Source organism: Aspergillus nomiae, assembly GCF_001204775.2.
Source record: "Aspergillus nomiae NRRL 13137 chromosome Unknown contig00404, whole genome shotgun sequence".
Classification (NCBI taxonomy): Eukaryota; Fungi; Ascomycota; class Eurotiomycetes; order Eurotiales; family Aspergillaceae; genus Aspergillus; species Aspergillus nomiae.
This window is the reverse complement of record NW_015378459.1, coordinates 1-25,670: the sequence shown is the minus strand read 5'-3', so window position 1 is coordinate 25,670 and position 25,670 is coordinate 1. Positions and strand designations below refer to the sequence as shown.

Here is a 25,670-nt window from a genome sequence, read left to right as displayed (position 1 = left end):
ATAGCCACACAATGCCATGAGAAGAAATAGTAGAAAAAAGGAGCTGAGAAAATAATCAAAGACCCGAAAAAAAATTAGGTCGAAAGTAACGATAAAATCCATAGTTGCGCCAAAATGCAATGCAGAGTCGTGATCGTACGTGTCACAAGGATATTCAATCGGCGGCTTTACATAGATGAAAAAGAAACGCGTTGAAAGTCTGGGTATCATAGCCAATAAACATTACCCATCCGAGGAAGGATATGTCATGACACAGATAACAAAAGGTGATAAGTAGGAAAATGTAGAAAACAGGTTGTTTTCGGCGTTATCGAGAGGGTGACTGGTCGGGTCGCTCCGAAATGCGATCGGTGTAGTCGTTTACCAACCCTTGGCGTGGTACTCCCACGGACCAAAGTCAGTATACTGATTGAAGGAAGCTGTCTTCGCCATATCCTTGTCCTTGTTCTGATTGGCTGCACCAGGGTTGGACACGCCAACACCCTGTCCCTTTTGTGCGCCCTTAGGATTGGGATATTCCTGCAAGTTCGCCATGTCATGTGCAGTGTGTCGTCGCTTGAGGAAGGCATTGGCAGTCGCACTCTTCTGCTGCCGCTCCCAAAGTAAATGACGTCGAAGTGACTCCGTTAGTTCGGTAGCAAGCATGTTCCGTCGCGTGGTCCTCGGGGAGTGAGCGACTGACTGCGGAGCAGGCTTCATTACTATCGGTTTCGATCGAGGGACACCGGGGCCACGCATCGTCAAGTTATCCTCATCGTCTTCTGGCGGTGAGGCGGGGATGGATGGGCCGTTTGGTGATGTCAAGCGCGACCGTTGCAAGGCTGGACTGGAGCGAGTAGGGGCTCCCATTTTAGTTGGCTGGTGCATCATCATTGTCAAGAGGGAGCGTCGCGAGACAAGGTTGGGCCTTGAATCAACCCGCTGGAACATGTCTCTCTCGTCGAGGCTCGAACGTCCACTCTCAGTGATAGAGTCCTCCCAGTCAGAATCCTCATCTTCAATAGCACTCTCGTCAACCTCGTCCTCGCTCTCAACAGCATCCTCATCATTGCTTCCAGAGGGCTCCTTAACAGGCTTTATCGTGCCATCTTGTTCCTTGAAAGAAGTGACTTTCTTTTTAGGACTAGGCTGCATAGTCCCCGACTTAGATAATTCGTCAGACAGAGAACTGCGATGGGGACCACGCAAAGCCATACGGTCCTCGAAGGAGCTCTCGTCGTCGTCACCTGAAGAACCACCCAATGTAAACATCCCACCCTTCTTCTTAAAGGGCGTTGGCTTTAGTTGGGCGGAAGCCTTTGCGGGGCTGGGTTCAGCAGCCATTTTAGGCTGCGACCGATAAGACGACGAGATCAGGGAAGGAGAAAATCCACGGATAATGCTGGGAGATTTGATCAACTCGCATCGAGATGGAAGGATTCCTGAGGAAGACACGCTAGTATCGGAGGCATTAGCATTAGCAGCATCACTATCGTTACAATCTGGTGCAGTGGTCGAACAAGACTCGGTAGAATGATTCGGCTGTTGAATGACAGGAAATGACGGAGATGGCGAGGGTGTCCGCCTCGCAGTTGACTCAGAGGGAGGGGTAGGGGTTGGAGTAGATGGCCGAGGCGTAATATCAATGACAGGGGGCGAGACTGTAGCCATTACGGACGAGATAGGTTCGAGGTTCTTCTTCTCTTTAATATTCAATACCATGCGTTCCAGACCTAGCGAGGTAATATGCTTTTCTTTTCCACGGCCGAGACTTGCCATAGAATCGTCACGGACAACGGCAGGCTTGATATCACACTTAGGGCGCTTGATATGGTGCTCAATTCTCTCCGCTTGCTCAGACGCAGCAGATTCAACACTGGCAGAAAGTTCTGGCATGTCAGCGGACTCCTGACGGAGTGGCAAAACCGAGGCTTCGCTCGACGCCGCCGGCTCCACGCAAAAAGTCTCACGTGTCCATAGTCTCCAACTTAGGTTTTCAAGACGACGGCCCTCTTCCATGTAATCTGCACATTTCGAAAAGACTGGAACGAACGGTCAATTTAAATTCCAAATCGCAACTAACCTGCAAGAAAATATAACTCACCCATCCACATGCCATGAAGGCTTTGCGCATTGGCCGTGTCCACTTTGTGGATCTTTGCTGTGTCCACAGTGACGACAGGAGTAGTTAAACGTGAAGGCATTTCGTATAAAATTCAACCCGAGCTTTACAATGATGTTCCTAGCAACTCTCTCCTCGCAGAAATTCAGTTCGGGGTCGCCGTCTCCCCCGATCGTGGTCGTACGGCGCGAAGGTGATGAAGTGGAAAATCTCTCTAGCCCTTCAGGATCCACCCAGAAGACACCGACTGAAGTTTTTGGTTTTGCAACGTCTTGCAATTGTCCGGTTGAGTGAAAATGGCGCCCTAGCTATCAAATGCAACGGGTTGAACTTGGACCTCCGGTACAGTATGTCCTGAGGTTTAACCAGCAATGACAGTGATGTCCCAGGTTTGAACAGGTCGTAACGGTATTCAATCCTTTAGACCCGCACTAAACAAATTACAGTGCGGAAGAGATCGGCCAAAAGCGAACGACGGTCGGAAGCAAAAGTCGAGGTATGATGAGTTAGTAGTCGAAGGATGTATATGGGCCGAGACCGAGGGAAGTATAGAAGGTCCGGGATGATTGTCGTTTCCGGCTGGGAGAATTGGGGTGAGGAGGAGGAAAGAGGAAAAGTGAGAAGTGAAAAAATTGAAACGAGGAATATGGGGGAGGAGAGACTTAGTAGGTGGAGCGAACTAAGAAGGGAGGAAAAGAGAGAATAGCATAGATCGTAGTGAATGACGGGTCGGTGGAGATGGTGGGAAGGGAAGGCGTATGAGAGTGGTAACGGTACCAGGGGAGGAGCGCAAAGAAAAAGGATATCGAGGTGGCCACCCACAGTAAAAGCCCAACGAGGGTACCGAGGGACAGGTTCTAAGGTATGGGGGATGGGATGGCGGTAAGTAAAAGGATGGATCCTAGTCGCGCCTTCGTCTTCTCCATGGTCCGGACCTGGATTTTCAGAAAATAGAAAAAAAAAAAAAAATGAAAAATAAAATTTAGTTTTTATTTAATAATATTCAATTTTATTTTTTTTAGTGTGTTACTTCCGGAGTACCCCCGTGGGTCGGTTGGTATTTCATACATTGTCATAACGCTCAGTAAGATTACCGGCCTGTTTCCGGAGTTCCACCCAAGAAAAAAGTACGGAACTTGGGGGTAATCATCACACATTGGTGGTTGTACTATTACCCCAAAGGAAGCCAACAGGCTTTCTTTCCTGTACGAATTGATCCACTTTACCGCAACCATCTTGCGGTTTTTACATGGCAGTATGACTTCAGTATAAATGTAGATGTACTGTAGTGCACAAAGCTGCTTGCTGACCATTCCCTCGATATAGAGATTGAATGAACATTGATACTGAATGGTAGTGAATGGGCATCAGGACCTAAAAATATCCAGATACATAACAAATAGACCGAGAGCTGCAAAGAGGAAAATGGAAGCAACTGGTTCTAGACAAACATTCAGACAAAGATCGACTGTCCTGTGACCTCTGTTCTTGCTGACTAAGAGGAAGATGGATTCCCTTTGCAGTTCACTTCATCGGTCACGGGGTCACTTGACTCCTCAAAAACGGGGCCGTAATGATTGGCGCAGAGTGGTTGCTGTTGATATCACTCCACTATGTCTTGAGGAGTCTTTCCATAATGATTGAACGCAGACCCCTCTGAATGCTGGTGCCATTATCCATGTTGATTCTCGGTATACTGACGTACAGGTCTAGTTCATAGCTTAGGTACCTTCATACAGTACTTCTGCAAGCTTTCAAACCGGCTTGTTTGGTGTCAGTCCATTTCCCCAAGCGCCACCCCATTAAATTGTCTAGCATTACTTCAAGAGTCCTGCTGACTTCCTGCTGGAGCTGTCTTGATGCAATTGCGTTCGCCACGGACATGTTTTCGGCCATATTTGATACATTAATTGCCCCGGGTCCATGTTCTGGACTACTTCCCAAGCCACATTTTTTGCTTTCTTTTTTGCTTGCCAGATGATTTCATTAGCGCAAGGCCATTTTTCCCGGCCGTTGAATTTAATTTGAAGTTTATCCGTCGTCATCACCCTACCCTTGCGAATTCTAGCTGTACTTCCATCCTTCTGACACGTCGGCATTTTTGGTTGACACATCCCGGCCGAAAATGGCCCAAACAATGCTTGCCTGTGTGGCTATTAACCGGTGGTATGTACCCTCAACTTCCCCCCAGATTGAGTCGCATACCGGGGAACCGCTACTCAGTTTCCGATCTTGCTGATCATTTCAACTATGGGTGTTCAATTATGCATGGGTCTTATCGGTGCCTTGATTGATCTCTGTTGCTATGTACCTATCCTAGCGAGCACAGTCCAGTGTTCAATCTCCCAGTTCCCCTTCACCTATCATGCGGGCCCTTTCCACCTAGAGTATGAAGCATTGCTCAGTGCTACAAGTCATCACTTCCACGTATATCCCTAACGAGATGTCGTATTGGCTCCCAGGAGTAAATAGCAACACGAAGGGGCTGTCAAAGGGCACTGTCACAGCTGCTCCCTTCCTATCCTAACAACAGTCACAAGGTGTGAAGGCTGCCAGCTGTCACCAGTAGAGCAGAGTCAAATGAGATCAATATAACCCAAGGATTCGGAGAGACTCTGGAATGATCATAGAGTACGTACATACAACATACATATTGAAGGCTTATCCATAAAACCCGCTGGACATGACCCATTCTCTATGTTTTCTTTTTCCTGGTACTTTAGCTTTTAGCCGCGCTTTTACCTTTAGCTTTCTTTTATTAATTATTATAATTAATATTATAATTATTATTTTACTTCTGAGTGTCACGGGGCTCTAAAAACTTTTTCCTTTTCCTTCCCTCATCCCCTGTCTCACAATACTGGAACGAGAACGCCACAGTTTGATCTATAACCCCAGTTCCCCAGATAAGTGGTTCGGGGCACTGGGATGAAGGAGATCTCCCCGATCCACCTATCACTCAAAACCCTTTCGTACCGTCCGTCACCTTCACGCCTTCTCTTTCTCTTCCCTTCATTTTTTTTACCCTTTTTTCTTCTTTCAACTTTCTGTCAGCCCCAGAGTAACACAATTCGCACGTTTTATCAATCATGTGATGATCCACGTCAAGGGCACCAGCACCGAGGAACACCTGATTGATGAGTTGTAAGATTCGGTTTCATCTCAGCAAAGTCCTGCCCATGATTCTTGCCTATCGGATCATATTGGCGGTGCGATGCTGTCTCGGTTGAGCTTCACCATAAGAAATGCACCGGATTCGTATGTGTAATTTCCGCGAAGAAAGAAACAGTGACAAGAGTCAGAAAACAGAAACTGGAGTGGAAGACATGATTGACGGGGGAGGAGGGCCGGTGGCTCGGCTTATTGTCACCTTTCTAAAGCCCTGTAACCCTCTCATCCAGCGCCCTTTTTTTTTTTTTTTTTTTCTCCCCCATTCATCCCAGTTGCCGGAAATTTCGCTAGATGGGCCCAAAGGACATTATACGATGCTAATGGGCTCATATTAATGCCGCATTTCGTATAGTACGCCCTACTCTCTGGCCATTCCCGGAAATAGAATCAATAGTCGGGATCCGTCGAATATTATAGGGCAGTGAGTATGTACAGTAGCTACGGGGACGGTACATACATACACATTGTCCTGCTTCGAAGCTTGATAGTTGGCACTACCTCCAGTATTACTATCTAGGTAATCGACGGTAGTACCTACCTCCAACTACTAGTGCTAACTACTGAATCCACATTGAAATCTCCACGTCTGTCATGCATATCCCATGCACACAATACTTGCCAAAATAGCGTCGGCATCGCTAGACTTCAAACCTTGCCGTTAGCAAATCCAAAGAGAATAACCCTCAGAAAAAAAATAAAGTCAAATAAAATAAATTAGAATTTACCTCGGTATCAGCTTCAACCAAGGGCAGGATCTTAAACTTCCCGTTCTGTGGAAATTCGCCTCTTCAAACTGTTTACATACATGCAACCAGACTCGTGAGACAGTCGACAGATGAATGAATGATGAAGATGATGAGGTCGGGAAAAGCTGTTCAGCTGCCCATCATCCATGCACGTAATCGTTCCACGGTGACGAGAGAGAGCGAGCCACGTAGCTGCGCCTTAACCCACTGAACAGGTCCAAAGGGTATCAGGTGTAGTGCTTGCTGCAGGGTCTACCAGGAAGGGGAGAATCAAGCAAGATTCTCCATTTTCTTGATTTCCCTCTCTTCCAGAAGAATTGGGATACGTATGATGGTTACATTTGACATTCCTGGTGCGTTTCTAGGTACTTCGGTTGAGCTTTTTGTCTTTTGCTTCTTCGTCTATCTAGCTTTTTTTATTTTTATTTTTTTTATTTAGTCCTTTTGGGGAAATTATCTCTTACGTTTGACTAATTGATGAATGGACTAAAATGGTCCAGATAGCAGGTAGTCATGATGAGTACTATAGAACCTAGTTAAGCTTAGATGGGGGAAGTATGGGGATGCTCGGCGATCCCGTATTTCTTGAATCCGTACTTTACTTTATGTTTCAACTCCTCGAAAGTGTAGATATACTCTTCGTTTAACAAGCGAAAGAGAGGGTGTGAAATTAAAGGCAAAGTTCCCGCAATTTAACTTCTATCACAACCAGAAGGTGATGAAACCGCCGACCGGACAAGTCCCCCCCCAATGATCCCAGAGGTCTGGACAAAGGGGAAAAGGCAACCTTCGAGAATACAATTGGAACTCGGTGACCAAAACAGAGTCGGGCTTCTTCAACCAACCACTCTTCGGGCTCCAGGTGACCCTTCCATGACATGGGCTTTTTCCATGTGTCCGGTGTAGAAGTCTATGTAGAAGGTTATTTCGTCCTCCAGGCTGAGGGAATAAAAATCTACCCGTTGACTGCCAAAGTTGCGCCCGATGGGGTGGGTTTTCATGGTACAGCTGAATGTTTATAATTTGTCTTAGATCGAGGTAATAATAATTAAATAGAGTAATCGCTTGCATAGGTTCTACTAAATGCTTCATCTACCATTGACCCGAGGAAAGTTGCCGAAAACTCACGGTTAGAGGTATTTTCTCTTGATTTGATAATAGAAAATCGAAATGCTCTTCGATTTGCTCCGTATGAGAAACGGTCTCCAAACTTAGTTATACCATTTAACCTCAACCAAACCCAGCCTCATCGAGGGATATTGAGTGAAAGTCTGGTCCGAATTGAGATGACTATCGATGTGGCGAAGGGCGGAGTCAATATTTGGGGGGAGATAAACCGGCAGTTGACAACGGGTCATGTACGGAGTAGACTACGGAGTAGGTATACATACATGGGTTACCTCTTCACCAGACTGTAACTACTCGGTACAGGTACATTAGTACCGCGTAACCCGTACGACATTTTGTGTCCGTGATCCTACTTTCTTCGTCTATTGCCTGCCCCTTTAACGTGGGGGCAAAGGTCAAAGGATTGAAGAGGCTTAGTGGCGAAAAATTTAAGAAAGTCACAAGAACAGGTCCCTGTCACATGATGTGGGGTCGGTCCGCGGCATTACGAGAGAGAAGGAGGCAAAAGCGCCTGTCATCGGGGCGGTAGATGATCAATTAGACTTATGGCGACGGGAGGGAATTGATGACGTTTGCTTTTGAAGAAAGGTGCATCATCCCTGTTGACAAGACGTCAATATTTTTTCACCCCCCTTTCATCATAACCGCGGCGCGGTTGAGGGAATGGAGTATCTCCCTCTGTTCTGCTCATGAGTCAGGTGGTCCAGGATGCCTTGATGATGAAGTTGTACGGCGAGTAAGGAGACCGATGTAGACCATTGTTCAAACAGATGATAGTCCAGATGTGTTCACCGGTATTCTCAATAGCAATCCCGAATGAAATTGCAGCGGAGGAATGGACAATAGTAGTATCCATATAGATAACGGAGGACTTCAGTCCGACCTTCTTACGAACTCGTGTGCACACTTGCATACTACATACATAGTGCGTCTCGAGAACGCGGTATACTAAACAAGGTATTCCGTGCAGAGTACCTATATACAGCTGCAGCATCAGGTGCTCTCAACAGGTCGGTCAGAGAATTGCCTGGACCGCGCCGGCCAGTTTGGTGTTATTGTGGCTGGGGAGGACTCGGGACTTGAACAAAGGAGCTTAGTAGCCACCATTGCTCTGTTTTGAGACCATAAACCAACTGGTGTGTCCTTGATCGACGAGGTAGCATCGAGGGGACCGAAAGCAGAAGAAGGCATGAATGCGCGTACGCACATCCATTCTCATGTTGATCTCGGCCAGCCCAGTCCTACATATATATAAAAGAGGTTTCAGATGCCCCTTCTCTTCGAATTCCTGATATGCATAGCTTAAAGCTTGAATTGGCGCACAGATAGTAGTCAGCTCGAAGAGGTCTAACCATTTTCAGGGCCGAAAGGGATGCGGAAGTGTGACAAGGAGCAGGATACTTGTGTCAGGTACTCTGAATTCTAAGATATTCAACAACAATAAAGGGCTGTGTACGTAGATCTCCATTATTCAAAACACTAGATATGTTTCGCCCAATTTTCAAATGTTCTGGATTCCTTTAGATACATACAAGCGTAACGTCCAAAGTCAAAATAGGACCGAACAAAAACAACAAAGGTAACTGTGTACCTTGGAGCAGTCACATTCCACATATTTGCTCTCGGGCCCGCATCCCCGGCCAACTTTTTTTGCGATGATCAACACCAACTATGTAGCCCGAAAGGTCTTAGCACATAGCAAATAAACCGATTGGAAACCTGTCCTTTGTTCGAGAAAATGGGACTAGTGGACGATTATGCGATCTTGCAGGTTCGCTCGAACCCTCGTCTCCTCCCCTAAGGCGGATGCAAGGGTTGCGCGGATCGCGGGCTAAACCCTGAACAAAGGACGATCTTAGTCAGGGGAGCCGTTGGTCTGTAACTTCTATGATCCTTGAAACAGGGCGAGGTTTGTGAAAATGGAGGGGAAGAAATTCTCGGGACGACTGTTTGATATCCCGCAATAGTAAGGTTAGGTACGACGTAGTATTTCGTCGAGCTCTACTCCTTGCACACCTGTCGAGGACCGTGTCCTCATTTTGCCATGCCGGATTCGTCGTCTGTTTGCCCTTGCGAATGTATCGTATCTCATTCCCTCCTTGATGAATGGCACGGACATTGATGACCGCAAGGATTATTTATTTTCTCAATCATCGGTCTATCAGCTGGTAATGCATATGTTTGTAAATTAGGCAAGAGCTGTTGGTTGGTGTAATTGCATAGGTGCTGCACGTTCACGGATAATTTTAACTTATTACCCCAGGTTTTCTTAGATGGAATGGATCCCACGATAGCCTCACCGCTTACGACCTACAGAGTCTGGAGAAAACGGACGTCGAATGCACGAGCATGCATCCCGTAAATGGCGCATGTAGGACAAGTCCTCGTCCTGGTTCATGGGAAGTTTGGCTGGTTGGTCGGCGAGTAAATCAAATATCAGCGTAGGTATGGCGGGATGGGGGAAATCCCTTGATTCATTCGATCTTTTTGTGGGATCAGGAACGGACACCAAAGCAGAGAATAAAACGACGGTTGTGTATCCATACATCGATACGTGCAACCATACATACATGCCACCGATGTAATGTCGAACGCCTCATTGGAGGCTCATTTGTCCGAACGACGAACTCAACTTCGCTGCATTGAACTGTGTCCTGGTCTTTGGGAACACAGGAATGCTCTGTTCCCTCCCGAGTACCTGCCGATTTGTTGGTCGATTTGATGGACCCGCCGTGTCGATCATCTGTACGCTTATGGAATCGAATGGCAAGGGGCTTCGTCTGCATTTAATTCAATATATTATATGCAGGTTCAAGAGTCATTTCCGGGTTTATAGTTATACTACAGTGTTGCCGGGTGAATCTGTGGTATCGGTGGGTAATGATCTGTTCGAGATGCGTGTGGGATGCAGGGAGTACTGTCGATTATTGGACTAAACATACCTTCAAGGTTGTACGAATGACTCGGTAGTATACTCCGTATTCCAACCTCAGAGATACCTAGTCCCTGTCCGTAGAGCTTATGCTTGGGTAGCGTCGCCTTTCATTGTCAGAGTCGTAGATTTACCTGCCATTTAATAGGCCTGGAATATTCGATGACCAGGGTCAATAAGTTCTTTACGTTGCACGAATGGTACTGCCGATGAGTCAGGTCCTTGTTCGTTGGTATCATGTGGAGATGACTCGGCATTTAGTTTTATAAGCATTGGGCTGAGCGTGGTTCAATAAGCATTAGATCGAGTGGATACTGTGGCCGAAACCTTTTTTTTTTTTCGTTATTTGACGATGTCTTGCACTCACTAATGCACTAATGACGGTATGGGAGTTTTCCCTGGTACGCTGCTTTCCCAAAGTGTATATCTACCTATGCATTTGTTCACTGAAAACGTCATCCATTATCAAACGGCATGAATGCCAGTGCATGGTATCCAGGTCAAAAGCTAGGGGGTGTCCTGGTTGGATCAGATACTATAACCTGATTCAGTATTTTAGTGCTTTATTGGATAGGTAGATATAATGGAGGGAAATGAAGGACCAATAGTATCGGCCAAATTTGATTCCCAGTTTACTCTATAAGCGCTTGTCTACGAATATGGAGGCCGGGTTCGCCAATCATGGATATGGATTGCCCCGTAGAGCTTGGATTGTTTTGATGCTACAAATTGGTCTTGGCCGTAGAGATCCAATAAATATATCGTACCGCCATACAACATGCCTTGAGGAAAGAGTGTTGATTAGCCACGACTTTGAACCCCTCTTACCTAGCCATTATCTGCTGATACTGATCCATTGTATCTAACGTTCAGGCCTATATCTAGAAATGCATGTATGAGCTCATGCGTCTCCATCGAGATACTAAACGTTGACCACGAGAACGAGAACATATCAATCTTTCCACGTACTTTTGGCCAGAAACAAAATATACAAGACACAAGAAAAACCTAGAAAGCTGTATTCTATATACCAAACATTTCATACCGAGTAAACTACGATTGCAGGCACCATACAAAATAAAAGGAAAAAAAAGAATGCGATCGAATACCTCACCGCAGTCGTGTGATAACAGCGATCAACCAACATGAGAAGTAGCGGTATAGAATGGAACCAGCATTGATAAAAAAAAATATGCCCGACTGTTTCGCCTGTCAATTGCCCTGCGCAGAGCGTCGTTTGACACCTTTGTCTTTTCGTTGTCACGAGAAAGCGCAAAGGTTTTCTTTATTGTGCCGCGGGACGGGATCAGGCCAGAAGCACAGCGAACAGATGCGGGCCACGTCAATGCTTCTCCCCAATCCATGTGATATGGGGAAGTGAAAAATAAATCATGGAGGACTATTTTCAAGGGGGAAAAGGCGGCGCCAGATAGGCAGCGATGGAGCGAGGCTTACCAGCAGGCAGGCGCAGGACATCTGGGGGAGAAAAGGAACCGCGCTGATCGGGTGGAGATTTCGGCACTGTGATGGGGGAAGGACATCAATCAGCTGCTTTTATTGTGGATCGGCTGGGCCTAGACGAAAATTGGCGTCTAGGTATCATGCAAGTCCAGTCAGGCGGTGGGGATGGGGAGGGGCGAGTCGTTGAATGAGTTGAGAGGTGTCAAATTGTTGTTGTTCTCACCACATGGTAAGCTGCCGCATCAGCCAACATCGGGTCATCTGAATCTTTGACTTTGTTCCTAGGGGCCGTTCTCACTCGTTGTTTCATGGATGATGATCATGGTTAGTACCGCTTTTCCTCTCCAATCTCCCTGGACTAGACTAATAATAGGCTTATCTTAGGCTCAGGATTCGGACCAGGAAATGAAATCCGTCCGTCCTGATTGACCATGTGGGTTTGATTGGGTGGTCTAGATTAAAGGTAAATAGATTGATGTCTGTGTTCGTTAGTAACAGTTCTTTGTTATCCGCTGAGCATACGGAGTATTCGTAGTCAGAAGATTAGAATAGCACAACTCGTATATACAGTCATCAGTTCTGTTACACAACTCTCTCCTGCATAATCATTCATTATCCGCCACTATGCTTTGAACGACACTTCGGACAACAACTCCTCAAATGACTTTACTGGGACTATGAGCTGTCAATTCTTTTTGCTCTCGCTAAAGCGAATCGACTGACACCCTATCCGAGGATATGGTACAGTGGATCTGTCCATCGTGACAGATGATCCTACTACTAATCTGTATGCAACATCGTATTGCCTTCCCCCATTTCTCCCCAAGAAGGGGTCTTTCTCTTCCCTCCACATATTGTATCACCACCTCACATGTCCCTAGTGGATCAAGACCACGAGTCCGCGGGATAGGGTTTACAATTCCACGCGATGCAAAGCCTCGATGGCGGGACAAGCTAAACGGTAGATACCAACCTGATCCAAAGAACCCCCCCCCAAAAAAAAATACAAAAGCGAGAGAAAGTACTTTTTCTGCCCTCAGACCGGAAAAGCCGAGACAAGCGGAATGAAAGAAAAAAGCACTCCATGTGACCTGCTACTAAGAAACTGCCCCTGAATCACGTTGCCTCATGATTATGTTTTTTTTAGGAGTCATCCCTTCATAGTAGTTGGGGTTGTGGATTATGCTATCATAGTATACTGTGACAAGAAAAGACTTCCACCCCGGCCCGCCCCGTCCTTCCCCATTCAGCAGTAAATTTAAAGCCCTCATCCATAGTAAGTAAGGTATCTAAAACCCAAGCGCCCGACCCGGAATTTGCCGCATCGGAGTATGACGTCGCATACAATAGAAGAAAGGTAGATGTACCCTGTACCTAGATGCTACTTGAAATCTGAGCGTCGGAGATCCCCGATCGACGATGAACATGAGCTATTACCTCAGCACAGAGACCTGGTCCCCCTGCGTCGGCGCGTCGTACTGCAGGGTATTGACTACAGAGAAAACTACTACTGTACCATCGTCATCTGACTCCTGTATTGCCAAAAAAAGAAAAAAGGGACAGGAGTCCTAGTTAATTCCCCGATGCGACGGTGCCCGAGTTGCTGGGACGCGAGTGAAGTACCGTAATGTGGGGCGTAGGGGAGTCGGATGACTCTGCTGGGGCCAAGAATGTCTTTCATCTATCTTACTCTATTGCATGTCATTGAGATCGATAGGCGGTGACAAGCACTCTCGGTCGATCGTCAGTGCGTGGGGGGAGGTGTTCGGGAGGTTTTGTTATTATCTGATGGTTTTGATAAGAGTATCAATGACCGTTATTGGTGATGCTGTGAAGGCTGCTGGACTGTTGTTAGGCATCTGGAAAGGTTCAGGTGATAGATATTGGAACCTTAAGAGGGTTATTGACTTGGATTGGCCATGGCTCGCGGTGGCTGTGGCATCCGAATGGGGGACAGGTGATTTCGAGTGCTTCACTTCTAAGACTGTGCAGTGAGTAGGGTACGATGAGATGGGTGGCCTTCTTTCTCGGAAAAAGTGAAGAGCACTGGATGGCAAGTGCATATTGTGAAGTCGGCAAGATCCGATACACGCACGGTATAGAGCACAGACAAGGAGGAGCATCATTCAAGTTCATTTCTTTCATCCGTTGCAACGGACCTCTATGTATTCGCCATGTTTTAGACACCAATCAACTAATTACCCATGGCATGAATTGTGTGATATCAACAACCACAACCGAAAGTCTCACTTTTGGCCATCAAAATCGAATTGTATACAAGAAATCTAGAACTCCTGCTCATCATCACCGGAAATGATGACGTTGTTAATCTACTTTCTGTTAGCTCTGGTTCTGTCGTACTTGGTATAGAGACGCGGAACTCACCTTAAGAACCATACGGCAGAGCTGAGTTGCGAGCAAAAGTTGTTGCCTCTTTCCAATCAGAGGATCAATAGCAAAGTGCTCTCGCATATCTAAAACCAGGGCATTAGTATCATTCCTACTTCTAAATGATCGTAAAGCGTACCGTTGTTGCCGGTCATCATGCAGTCGACTCCCAACCGCGAGTTGTTCTCCTTAACCTGGCGAGATTTGATCGAGGCAAGCGTCTCAATCGGGCTCAGACCGGAGTTCTCGGCCAGTGCCAATGGCACGGCATCCAGCGCATCTGCGAAAGCGCGCATGGCATACTGCTCGATTCCAGGGCTCTGTAGAATTTATTAGTCTAAACATAACCCAAGCCAATGTTTGACATACCTTGACGGCGGCATCTTCCACGGCAATAGAGCAGGCAATTTCAGCGGCACCACCACCATATACAACGCGGTTGTCTCGCACTAGGTTCCTCACAACGCAGAGGGCATCATGTAGTGATCGCTTAGCTTCATCAATGATCTGAGAGAACGTTAGTAAATGTAAGTGTAATCAATAGTACAGCGAACTGACCATCTTGTTGCTGCCACGCACGAAGACGGTGACAGCACGGCTGTTGGCGCAATCTTCAATGACAAGCATCTTCTCACGGGTGGTGCCGAAAGTCATCTCCCGGACACTGCCTGCTGTTCCTAGCTTCTCTGCATTCAAGTCCTCAAAGCGAGGAACGATACGACCATTCGTTGCAATAGCAATGAGCTCAATTTCAGGACCACCAACCCAGCGGACGGCAGGAAGATTGTTCTGGAGAAGGAGATGGTTTGCTTCGTCATCGAAACCCCATTGACAGATGACCAAATTAGCACCCGAGTCTTTCAGGTGTTGGATCATCTCTGTGAACTTCTCCCTTTCATAATCTTGTAGCTTCTTGAACTCCTCGACGGACGTAATGTCAAGCTTATGCTTCGTCTTCGGCTTGGGGGGCTCGAATGGGCAGGTCAAGATTGCCAATTTGGCATCCTTAACTTCATCGGGCATCTGAGGGTGGGAGAAGTCCTTATCGACAATGACACCCTTGACAAGCAGAGAATCCTCGAGGGCACCGCCCACTTTGCCGTCGACCTTGATCAACTCGAAATCGACGTCTTTACGTTCGAGATCCGCAACAGAGAGGACGGCATCGATGGCGATCTTGGCGAACTGATCGTGGGATTTGGAAACACTAACAAGCATTAGTACCGGAGACGAGCAATATAACAAAGCTGGGATCACCGTCGTACATTTTGCTACCCAGACTAGTCTTAGCGACCTTCAGTAGGTTGGAAGTGTCTTCCTTGGTAAAAAGGATCTCGTCACTAATCTTATCGAGCTGTGCAACAGCGATCTCACAGGCTTGATCATAACCATCTGCGATCCGAATTGGGTGGATGCCCTTATCGATCAGGTCAGACGCCTGCTCCAGCATAGCGGCCGCCAGGACGACAACGCCCGTTGTTCCATCACCGATTTCTTCATCTTGAGACTTCGAAAGTTCCACTAGCAGCTTAGCAACATTGTTTGTGATTTCCATCTTCAAAAACCTCCAAGTTAGCCATCTTCCAGTGAACGGCGGCGGCACTGCGGACTAACCTGGGACAAAATGGTTGCGCCGTCGTTAGTCACGGTGATATCACCATCTGGGGAAATAAGAATCTTGTCGAGACCACGAGGACCCTAGATCATTCTTAGATGCTGTCAAAATGTAATTCCACGTCCAAATCATACCAGAGACGTCTTAACAATGTTGGCAACAGTTTTGGCCGCAACAATATGTGATTTCACAGCATCGTTGCCGTGTTGCCTCTTCTTCTTTCCCTGGCTGTCAAAATCCATCATATCAGTAATTTGCCCCGAGAGGATCGTGAACCCTCCCCCGCGTATTAAAAGTGTTGATCCGCAACGTACTCTCGAACAACGATGAACGGCCGGCCCTGCTCATCTTTCATCACAGAAGCTGTCGGATTGTCAGTGGAGACTCCGAAGGCATATGATCATCGATATAACGGTAAGATTCTACCTTGAGACAAATCAAGCTCTATATAGAGGAGATTGAAAACGTTAGTACATCGACTTCAAATGAGGGGCACGGAAGACATACGCATCGCCATTTTGTCGGTCTGCCGTGTGACACAAGTCCAAACTTTTGTATTTGGAGAACGCAAGGAACACAACGATAATATAAGAAGGGTTCCCCAAAGCACGTTATCAAAGCGATGTGGGGAGTTCAGGGGCCTGGACACTCTGTCACACTGGACGGGGTCTTTTTTAGAAATTCTGGAGATGTTCTGATGTCCCAGTCGGGCTAGTGAGCTGCTTTCCATATCGGGTATAGCGCCAATTCGCATTCACGCGACTGCGCGACTCGCCGTTCTAAGTAGTACTGAAAGCAACTATTATCATCAATTACTCTTGAGCACCAGTCTCTATAGGGGTGGCATAGCAGTCTATTCTAGTACGCCTTGAATCAAATTGCCAAGCTGTTTTCTCAAATTTTCGCTTCTTTTCGCCGGACAATGCCGCGTAAGTGATAAATTGACTTGGTCGCATTCGAGATACCCCGTGGAGTTGACAATCGCATAGCACCCGTGGAGAACCCTTCTGACGACGAGTCAACCGGAGAATCTATACCTTATAACGACGCGAAAGAAGACCATGACTCAGATGCCGAAAACCAAGAAGACAATGATGATGAGGAGGATGAGGAGGATGAGGAGGGCGTGTGAGTTGCGATGCGCAGTGACCAATGACGATCAGTGCTGACAGGAGCAGCTATGTCGTTGAAAAGATTCTCGGTCACGACTTTGCGAAGAATGTGCGCATAATCATACCTTCTCACATCACATTGTCGCAGGTGGAGTTGCCATGGCTAATGTTGAGATAGGGAACTCTCCTCCTGCAAGTGAAATGGAAAGGATACGATGACCCTGCAGATGAGACCATGGAGCCGGAGGAGAACCTGCTGTATGTTACTGCGTGATTTTGGAAACCCGGCTCATATGCCAATTGATTGCTATTAGGGAGGGCGCAAAAGACCTGGTTGAAGAATACTACCGTGTTCATGGTGGTCGGCCTGAGAAACCCCAGCGGGGGAAGCGCAAGTCCATGACTGGGCCAAAGCAGACGTCAGAGAAAAGTGAACCTAAAAGGCGTAGAAAGTCCCGCGCGGAAGCTGCCACCGAAACTCCAGATGAAGATGATGCAGATTTACCTCCTTGGGTTCCCCGGACCGGTAGCTGGGAGAACGAAGTGCAAAATGTTGACACAATCCTGCGTGATGCGGAAACATCGACTTTAATTGCATATCTCCAGTGGAAGAATGGAAAGAAGTCCAAGGTCTCCCTTGAGACCTGTTATGATAGATGCCCCCGAAAGGTAAGTTTACTGATCCCATGTATGCTTTGAAATACTAATGTTTAAAAGATGCTTAAATTTTACGAGGAGCATTTGTGAGTCGTCTAATCCAGAAAATGACAAATTCCACCTGATTCTAACCGTTATTAGGGTTTTTAAGGAAGGTTGAGTTGATTCTACACTAGCATTCTTTGGCAACTTCCTTTTTCTTGTCCTTTTCTAGCCTGGTGTGTAAATTGGTTTAACTCAAGATTCCTGTCTAATTTCGTTGGGAAGTGAGAGGCAGTATCTTTTCTAGATAGTACTGTTTGATCACAGTGCATAAATGGGTGTTCCGCTGGTGTTTTTGATTTATCTATGAACTCTAATGGCAATTGGTATCTCTGGGAAATGGGAAACAACAAGTAGGGAAACAAAAGGAAAAAAGAAAACAAAAAACTTCATCAGCATAACAAATCAAGCTTCTCCTATACCCTTACACCGTTCTGAACTAATAACACTGTACTTTACTGTTGATTATTGTACTTTAAGCCTGCTCGATGTATGTATGCTGTCAGAATTTCAGCTATCTGACCCATCGAGGCCAGCAGCTTTTGCCATTCCAAGATATTCCCACCGGTGGTTAAATGCATCCGAGCCATGCTTCTTCAGGACTTGTTCGATGGTTCGGGTCTCTTGAGCCTCGAAACATCTGTCGTCTTCAGCCGTCCACACCCCAGGCATATTGTCGGGAATGCCTTCTCCTGCAGTCAGATAGTCAAGGACCTTATCGGCAAGATACGGGTCCATGCTAGTGCAGCGTAAAGCCTGAATTATTTGCTCCTCATTCTGTGCTCTCCCTGTTTGCAGACGATGATCAATCCAAGCGTCGATGTCTTGCTCTGGCGGCTCTTCAGGCTCGGAGTCTGGACTTGACGGCAAGAAAGGCAGTTCTAAAAACAAGGGATCAAGGGCGTTTTCTGGATCATGGTCTGGGGACTTTGCTTTTTGGGGTTGTACAGGTTCGGATATGTTCGTTGTAGGGTCGTGAGTTATATGTGTCTCATTAGCAACTGAAGTTGCGGGTGTTGAAGTCGTTTCAATGTGTGGGGATTTGTTCTGTTGTGCATGTATCATAGTGGGAACTAAGCCTTTGGGTATCTTGTCGATCGCTCTCCTCTTTTGACTCGCAAGGTGCACTCCATTTAATTCGATATCAGAGTTGTGTTCTGGTGTATGTTTTCGTTTCTTATCGCCTAGCTCATGAATAACTGGAATATCGTGTTGGGGTTGCTCTCTATGTGACCTCGGTGAGGATTGCTCTCTCTGTGTGGCTTTCTGGCGGCTGTCCTTCTCGGCGGATGCAGGAAGATCTGGTTTCGACATACCCCCCGGACGCGGCGCCCACGAAGCCTTTTTAGATACCGGTCACGATATGACTGATAGGTGTGGCGGGGGTTCTGTACAGAATGAAACGTAAGACTTTAAAGATGGGATTCACATGAATCTGGTATCAGAGGTAACTTACCTGCATAGCTAGTTCCTCATATATTTTGTTGCCTCCTATGAAGGCGTTGGGATCTTTCTCGTACGGTTCCATCCGGTCCCATAGCCACTGGTCATCTTCTAAAGTGTATGGAATCAGATGTCTTCTGCTTGGGATATTTGTGGCCCCGACAGCGCGAGCTGGGGATGGCCCAGCTCTGTGACTTTCAAGATCCTCCAGCTTTCCGTTACGGACAGACCGCTCAACGTACCGATACGAATACCTGTCAAATTGTCAGCAGGAGTAAAAGGAATCCAATGGGGAAAAAATGTTAGAATAGAAGAAACTCGAGGTATATATAGTCAACATACGTGTCCGGTGGGAGATTCTTTCTGGCATGGTCAACCAACTTGACATCCGCATCCTTCTCATGGAGCCTTATGACACCACCATGTTGCTATATATACCCGTCAGATGCAAGACACCATACAATCGCAACCGAAGGTAATTACCTGAATGAGGTCTTTGAATCTACTTCGTTGGGGAATATTGTGTGATAACCAGAATTGTTTCCCTTGGAAAAGTGGCCCAGTAGAAGACATAAAGCTCTTATCCCCCATAGGGCTGTCCCCTAACTTTAGTTCCAGGAGGGATATATTATGCCTGATACAGGAGTCCAATTGTCCCCTCCTGATTAAAGGCACGGGCTTCCAACCGCGTTCGTGGTACGCGTGATCACGTGTAGATATGGCAGAGAAGGCTGCTATATGGGCCAAGGGGACGGTAAATATGATATGTTACTCCGTCGGTTTCAAAGGGCGCCGGTGTGTAGCGTAGTTGTTCCAAAACCTAAACCGGGTGCCTTGAAAGCTATAGAGGGGTGTGGCCGTCTCAGTATAGGAAGAACTATGGATTGTGGGTGACAGTAATATGTTCATGATTTAGGCTTATATTTCTCTACAAGACCAATATTGCCACAGTCCTGGGGCGGTAGCTCAGTGGTAGAGTGGAAGATTGCAATGACCTGATTGGTTAACCAAATATTGCAACCTATCTTTAGGTCGCCGGTTCGAACCCGGCCCGTCCCTCATTTCTTTTTGCTCAGTATACTACTGATCTTTATCAATTAGAGAAAGATAGATAGATAAGATATACTTAGAGTGTACGGCGTAAGAAAATAATAATAAATACATGCTTCATACTAAATTCAAAAAACTAATTAGCTTCTCTGTCTCTTGTACTATATCGGAGTAGTTTACTGAAAATAAAGCCAAGGAATTCGTCCAAACGGCTGTCACGTGTAGATAGTAGATAGCTCGTGTATAGAGTGAGTCCATCCTTGTCATAGGCTTATTCTTTCTTCGACTACTCCGTAAATATTGTTTCTTTAATATTTTCCCACTATCATGTCTGTCCACAGTGCCGAGGCTTAGACTCATTCCCTTCACGCAGGTCGGTTAACAACAATGGGGCTCCTGAGGACCATCGCCTTGGTTATTCTAGGCATTTCTGGCTTCACATTTGTCGCGCTTTTTGGGAAGTTGCCTGCATTCCGGTAAGGTGATGAGGCCTACTTCGAGTGCAATGACTGATGAATATTTTACAAAGCAAAACCCCTATTGGCTTACTGCATAGGGTTGTTTGCATACACATCCCAAGTGCAATATCGTCACTTGATTCTCGCCTCTTAGACGGTCGACTTGTGTACTGCTGGAATACAACCGGTAGCTATATATTTCACGAGAATCATCCACTTGTCCTTGTAAGTTTCTTAAATAGTGGATACCTCCCCCACGCCTTGCTAATATCCCCAACAGATATTCTTTGCGTCGCTCCTCATAGCAGGGCAGTGCATGTTCATTCCAAGCGCATGGCCCAGGGTCTCCACGCCCCATAGGCTCTGCATGCCTATTGCTGCCACGTTACCATATTTCTTTCTATATAAGAGCATTGTTACAAAGTCTTTCATCACCCCCAAAAATCACGCGCAAGAAATGGAACGCTATCCTTATGATAGAGTCATCTTTCACCCAGGTCGCTACTGCACCACATGTGAGATGGTTAAGCCGGCACGGAGTAAGCATTGCAGCTTCTGCAGGGCATGCGTTTCTCGGCACGACCATCATTGCGTGTGGCTGATGAATTGCGTCGGATTGAATAACTATCGCTATTTTCTGGCCTTGATTTTGTCTCTCTCTTTAATGCTGATATACGGTTCATGCATTGGCTTCTCCCTTTTGTCTCAGTCATGGGAGAAGTTGATCCCGCTAGACTCACCGCTGCGAACAACAAGACAGAGTTGGACAATGTTCTTTAACGTATGGACTATTGTGATTTCGTCAGATCTCCGTATTGGAGGCGTCACATCATTGATGTTCATGACAGCACCGTTGGCGATGGCTTTTCTCGTTTACCACACCTACCTTATCTGGGCTGGCATGACGACAAATGAGAGCGCGAAGTGGTCCGATTGGAAAGAGGATGTCGCTGATGGTATGGTATTTAAATCTACCAAGCGGAGGCCTACGGAAACTCGCCTTTGCTGCGCGAATATCAGAACCCGCAATCATACTGGCCGGCAAGTAGTGACCAGGTGCTTGTAGTTACGGAAGGTGAGCCACCGAGAATGGGCTTCGTGTTCTCACCCGATTCCAATGAGATTAGGCAGCCCAATGGCGGGGAGGCACCTATTGATCATAAGTGGACATTAGTACGCAGTATGAGGGAGATTGACAATATCTATGATCTTGGGTTTTGGGATAATCTACGCCACTCCTTTGGATTACCTGCTCGGCGGAAGATGTCCTAAGATTCTACATGCACAACACACTTGAATATATGGATACCTTTAACTATTAGTACTTAGTAGCTGGACTAAATCCTTTGAGCATTACTAGTACTGCTATTCTAGTACCTACGGATCCATGTTCCTTTACAGTAGAGGCAGTTGGCCAATCATGTTGTTCGGCATACTTGGGGGAGTCGGCGGGACCGGAGCCGGAAAAATTTACTTTTCAATGCGGCGTTTCTGTCTTCCCCGCCTAAATTGTTATTCTAAGTCAACAACTTTTGTCGCATAGTATTTGTGAGCTTCCTCACAGATCCTGTCAAATATGGCTGACCGGACTGCTGCGGACATGAAGCCAAAATGTACCCCGGCCGAGCTCATGCTAAAGGTCATCCTAACGGGAACCTTAAGTCACTATGAGACTCGTGGGATGATTGACGATAAACGCCTCGAGCATATGTTATCTGCCGGGAAACAGATCTTGTATAAGACACACCAGGAGAGCGATGTTAGGTAATGTTCCTTCCATTTTCTCGTCACTTTGATCGCTTCACTATTTCTATACTGACTTTGTTATCACGACAGACATAATTTAGGCCTGTCACCAGATATTTGGCAGGGCTTTACGGATGTTTTGACAAAAGCGATCCCCGTTCTAGAATCACAGTCATTTGCGTGGAAATGCCCCCCGACTGCGAATTACGACCATTCCTCATCGAACTTGATAGCCTACAATTATTTTTCACTTGTCAAGGATATCGAACGTCTAAATGATCTGTGCACAATCGCCCGCAACCTCCTCGCGACAACAAAGAAAGCACAGAATATGGCGGCTGAAAAAGGCTTTGATCAAAGGATTCTAGCATTGGTAGACACGTGTGTTAGAGTAACTGCCCGCGGGTTTGACGGTGAAACGAATGCAAGGAATGAAGAGCGTTGGCAGAAAGTAGTCAACCTCTACAAGCGCCTGTTGATCACATGCCTCCAGTTCCTGCACAACTTTATCATGCACAATGAACAGCGGAAAATGGTACTCTGGTTGGACCTTTTCGGATACCACTCCACTGGAGATTCGAATATCATTCAACCGAGAGAGCCGCTAGACCCGGCCAGTGGTCAGCCTGAGGGAGCGGCGCCCATCGTCAAGACTGGTGAGAGAATCGTGAACCCCCCTATCAGGGCTCTTTACGACCAAACGGCAGAAGACTTGCTCCTGGAGACTATCTCTAACTTCCCGAGAGAGCCAGCGACGATCAAAGAGGAAGCAGCAATGTTACTTCTCGCAAATATCAAAGACCACATGGAGAAGCTTCTTGGGCGCGACTTGACAGCTATTCAAGAAATGGGCAAGGATCCAGAGCAAGTCAAAGAGATTCGTGCTGCTCTTACGGCGATACTAGGTGCAAAGGTTGATGGATTCTCGGACCTCCAAGACAGAGCAAAAGATCTGCCACCAGCCCTTCCCGAAGACGAGCCGCCGCGCAAGAAGGCCATACTTACAATAGATCGAAGCACGACGGCCGGATTCCCGCGTATCTGCTGGGCTGACCTGCCTGACCTTAACGCCTATGGTGCACTTGCTGCAGGAGATGCGACTATCATGGAGGAAGATACAAGCATGCCGCGGTCTGCTCAATCTGCTGCGGAAACGCTCCAAGAAGCGAAGGATGAGCTGATGGCACGACTTCAAGAGTCATCTCAAATCGGGGCTGACGGTGATCAGGATTATGACACCGGCGATGCAGGAACAGTTGGCGACGACGATTCACGTAGCCTGGAGGCCGTGGCAGATGGAAGCATGGAGGAGGAAGAAGAGGAAGATGATGAGGATGATGATGATTATCGAGGCCGCCCAGGCGATCAACAACGTGGTCTATTGACAGACATCCCTCTAGTCCTGGGCCCCGCGGAGATAGAGGCGCTTCCAATGATCATTCAGGCTGGTATCGTCGATAGCTTTGGACTGAAGGGAGGAGAGAGAACTGGCTCAAGGAATATGCAGGCACTTAGATGCCATATCCTGCTCACTCAAGAGACAGGACGGAACCTTCTTCGGGAACTCTTGATCTTCATCGCCGCATGGGATTTGCCCGACGATGAACTCTACTTCAAAATGATGGTGCAGATTATGGACGCAGTTTTAAGGAACGGCCTCATGTCTCATGCCTACTCTGACTTCGGCCAACCAAAGGACATCATCTCTCCGGCTCAAGCAGTCGTCGTCAAGATTCTCACACATATATTTAGAGCTAAATACTCTCCCGCTTCTGTCACAGGATCAACGCAGGCCAACACAACGAAGAACCCAGCACCGCTCTCTAGAGTCGATATTCTCACAGTCCGCTACATATTCACCATCTTCCGCGGTAACATCATCCCGGAAACCTGCGCATTGATCTACCTTCAAGGCCAGATCCGTGCTGGACGGGCGCTCCCCGAGGACTTTCCGCTGAATCTGTGGGATATGGAACGGGTTTACGAAGGCGTCTACCAATTCCTGGAATTTTTCGCCGTCCTCACCGAAAACAACGACTGGAAGAACCTTCTAGTCAAATGGGAGATTGTCTACGATTTGGTTACCTTGATCAAAGAACTTGAAGCAAGCATTCCTAAGGGGCAATTGAGCCAATTATCCCTCGGGCCCCGTAGCCCTTCAAAGGAGTCCCAACCAAGCACAGTTCCTGGACCAGTTGCAGTTGAACGACCCTATGACCCCAGTGATCCAGACCCGGTCGATGGCGGTGCCCCTTCTAGAGCTGAGTCGCCCCCGATAACGGAAGACCCATCCGAATTCGAATGGAGGAACCTTAAGAAGCTTGTCGTACTCGTGCTCTCGTCTCTTGTGTGGAAGTGCCCGGAGGTCCAAGACCAAATCCGTCGGCATGGCGGCGTCGAGACCATCCTGTCTTGCACCAACTTTGACGCGCACAACCCCTACATCAAGGAGCATGCGGTCATGTGCTTGAAGTTCTTGTTGGAGGGCAACCGCGAGAACCAGAAGCTTGTAGAGGAGCTAGAGGCGCGTGAAGTAGTAAAAGACGAGAACGGACTACTCGAGAGGAGCGGGTTCGAAGCCGTGATCGACAAGACTGGCAAGCTGGCAATCCGACCCAAGGACGGGAACGGAGAAAGGAGATAATCTGTAGACAGTGACTTCAGTCCTTTCTTTCACACATCGAGTATTAGCATAGATAGACAGAAGTATCATGCAATGATAATGGCCTCATGAATCATCAAACATATCCTGATAATATTCTCCCAATATCACACACACAACCTCCTTCCTCACCCCGAAACTCCGCAGCCTACTAACATGACAAACCACCACACGCCCCATCTAACCATACATACCATCCCACTCTTCCTCATCATCCTCGACTGGCTTCTTTCTCCTAGCCTCAGCCTTCTCCCTCTCCTGCTTCGCAAAATCCGTCCGATCCAGCGGACACGTGCCCCTCAACCTCAACCACGGCCGCACACACTCCAAATCAAAAAGATGCGTCGGATGGCACGGCAATCGCACAACAAGCGGATACTGGTCCTCCAAAAACGCATTTCCGCAAATCGGACAACTCTGCGACGGCTTTAATGACGCCTTAGGCACGCGGTCCAGAACTAGCCAAACATCAGCACTAACCCAACCCCAACTTCAAAACAAAACTAGAGAGAAGAACACATACCATCGCAAAACTCCTCGCTAACACCCTCGACCTCCCGCGGGGGCGTCTCGGCCGAGCTCAGCAAGCTCTGAATCATCTGCGTCAGGAGGTCACTGTCACCTTCGCCGGTGGGTACGCTGTGCTCGCCATCGCGGCGCATCAGGTCGAAGGCTTCGGCGAGGGAGTAGAAGGCTGCGCTCACGTCGCGCGGGACGGGGACGGCATGTTCTCTTGTGCGAGCTTCGTCGGGGCTTATTTCGGAGAGGGCCGCGAAGAATGTGGAGAGGTCGGGGCGGCGGCGGTGGGTTGAGGGCGTTGCTGTGCCTGGGTCTGTTGTATTGTGTTCGACTGTTTTTTCTTTTGTTAGGGTTGGCTTTTTATTAGGTTAAGGGGAGGCGGGGTCTACCTTCGTAGGTGGACATTTTGGTTGTTGGTATGCACTTCGGTTCGAGGGGA

General features: G+C 47.4%; 7 protein-coding genes across 7 annotated transcripts; 3 read left to right on the top strand and 4 right to left on the bottom strand.

Annotated features, from left to right (window-relative positions):
- Positions 1-360: 360 nt before the first annotated feature.
- On the bottom strand, positions 361-2,697 carry ANOM_010213 (uncharacterized protein; the record flags this gene model as incomplete). The annotated part of the gene is made up of 2 exons (XM_015555469.1): positions 2,084-2,697; positions 361-2,021 (listed from the first exon to the last, which is right to left on the bottom strand). The coding sequence occupies exons 1-2, from the start codon at positions 2,181-2,183 to the stop codon at positions 361-363; spliced, it is 1,761 nt and encodes a 586-aa protein (XP_015402761.1). The 5' UTR covers positions 2,184-2,697.
- Positions 2,698-13,722: 11,025 nt separating this feature from the next.
- ANOM_010212 (chaperonin-containing T-complex subunit CCT5) lies at positions 13,723-16,059 on the bottom strand (the record flags this gene model as incomplete). The annotated part of the gene is made up of 11 exons (XM_015555468.1): positions 13,723-13,869; positions 13,925-14,013; positions 14,067-14,247; positions 14,297-14,434; positions 14,486-15,134; positions 15,193-15,482; positions 15,542-15,625; positions 15,677-15,770; positions 15,857-15,905; positions 15,969-15,986; positions 16,050-16,059. 11 exons carry the CDS (start codon positions 16,057-16,059, stop codon positions 13,825-13,827), a joined length of 1,647 nt encoding a protein of 548 aa, XP_015402762.1. The 3' UTR covers positions 13,723-13,824.
- Positions 16,060-16,464: 405 nt separating this feature from the next.
- Positions 16,465-17,401, top strand: ANOM_010211 (chromo domain-containing protein; the record flags this gene model as incomplete). The annotated part of the gene is made up of 6 exons (XM_015555467.1): positions 16,465-16,471; positions 16,517-16,670; positions 16,721-16,763; positions 16,833-16,912; positions 16,969-17,323; positions 17,372-17,401. The coding sequence occupies 6 exons, from the start codon at positions 16,465-16,467 to the stop codon at positions 17,399-17,401; spliced, it is 669 nt and encodes a 222-aa protein (XP_015402763.1).
- Positions 17,402-17,863: 462 nt separating this feature from the next.
- Positions 17,864-19,387, bottom strand: ANOM_010210 (putative transcription factor Rap1; the record flags this gene model as incomplete). The annotated part of the gene is made up of 4 exons (XM_015555466.1): positions 17,864-18,694; positions 18,810-19,050; positions 19,139-19,224; positions 19,280-19,387. The coding sequence occupies 4 exons, from the start codon at positions 19,385-19,387 to the stop codon at positions 17,864-17,866; spliced, it is 1,266 nt and encodes a 421-aa protein (XP_015402764.1).
- A 1,686-nt stretch (positions 19,388-21,073) lies between these two features.
- Positions 21,074-21,576, top strand: ANOM_010209 (uncharacterized protein; the record flags this gene model as incomplete). Its single annotated transcript, XM_015555465.1, has 2 exons — positions 21,074-21,260; positions 21,284-21,576. The coding sequence occupies 2 exons, from the start codon at positions 21,074-21,076 to the stop codon at positions 21,574-21,576; spliced, it is 480 nt and encodes a 159-aa protein (XP_015402766.1).
- Positions 21,577-21,880: 304 nt separating this feature from the next.
- ANOM_010208 (Ataxin-10 homo-association domain-containing protein) lies at positions 21,881-24,694 on the top strand (the record flags this gene model as incomplete). The annotated part of the gene is made up of 2 exons (XM_015555464.1): positions 21,881-22,068; positions 22,141-24,694. The coding sequence occupies 2 exons, from the start codon at positions 21,881-21,883 to the stop codon at positions 24,692-24,694; spliced, it is 2,742 nt and encodes a 913-aa protein (XP_015402765.1).
- Positions 24,695-24,892: 198 nt separating this feature from the next.
- Positions 24,893-25,668, bottom strand: ANOM_010207 (uncharacterized protein; the record flags this gene model as incomplete). The annotated part of the gene is made up of 3 exons (XM_015555463.1): positions 25,621-25,668; positions 25,236-25,562; positions 24,893-25,170 (listed from the first exon to the last, which is right to left on the bottom strand). Exons 1-3 carry the CDS (start codon positions 25,634-25,636, stop codon positions 24,893-24,895), a joined length of 621 nt encoding a protein of 206 aa, XP_015402767.1. The 5' UTR covers positions 25,637-25,668.
- Positions 25,669-25,670: the final 2 nt, after the last annotated feature.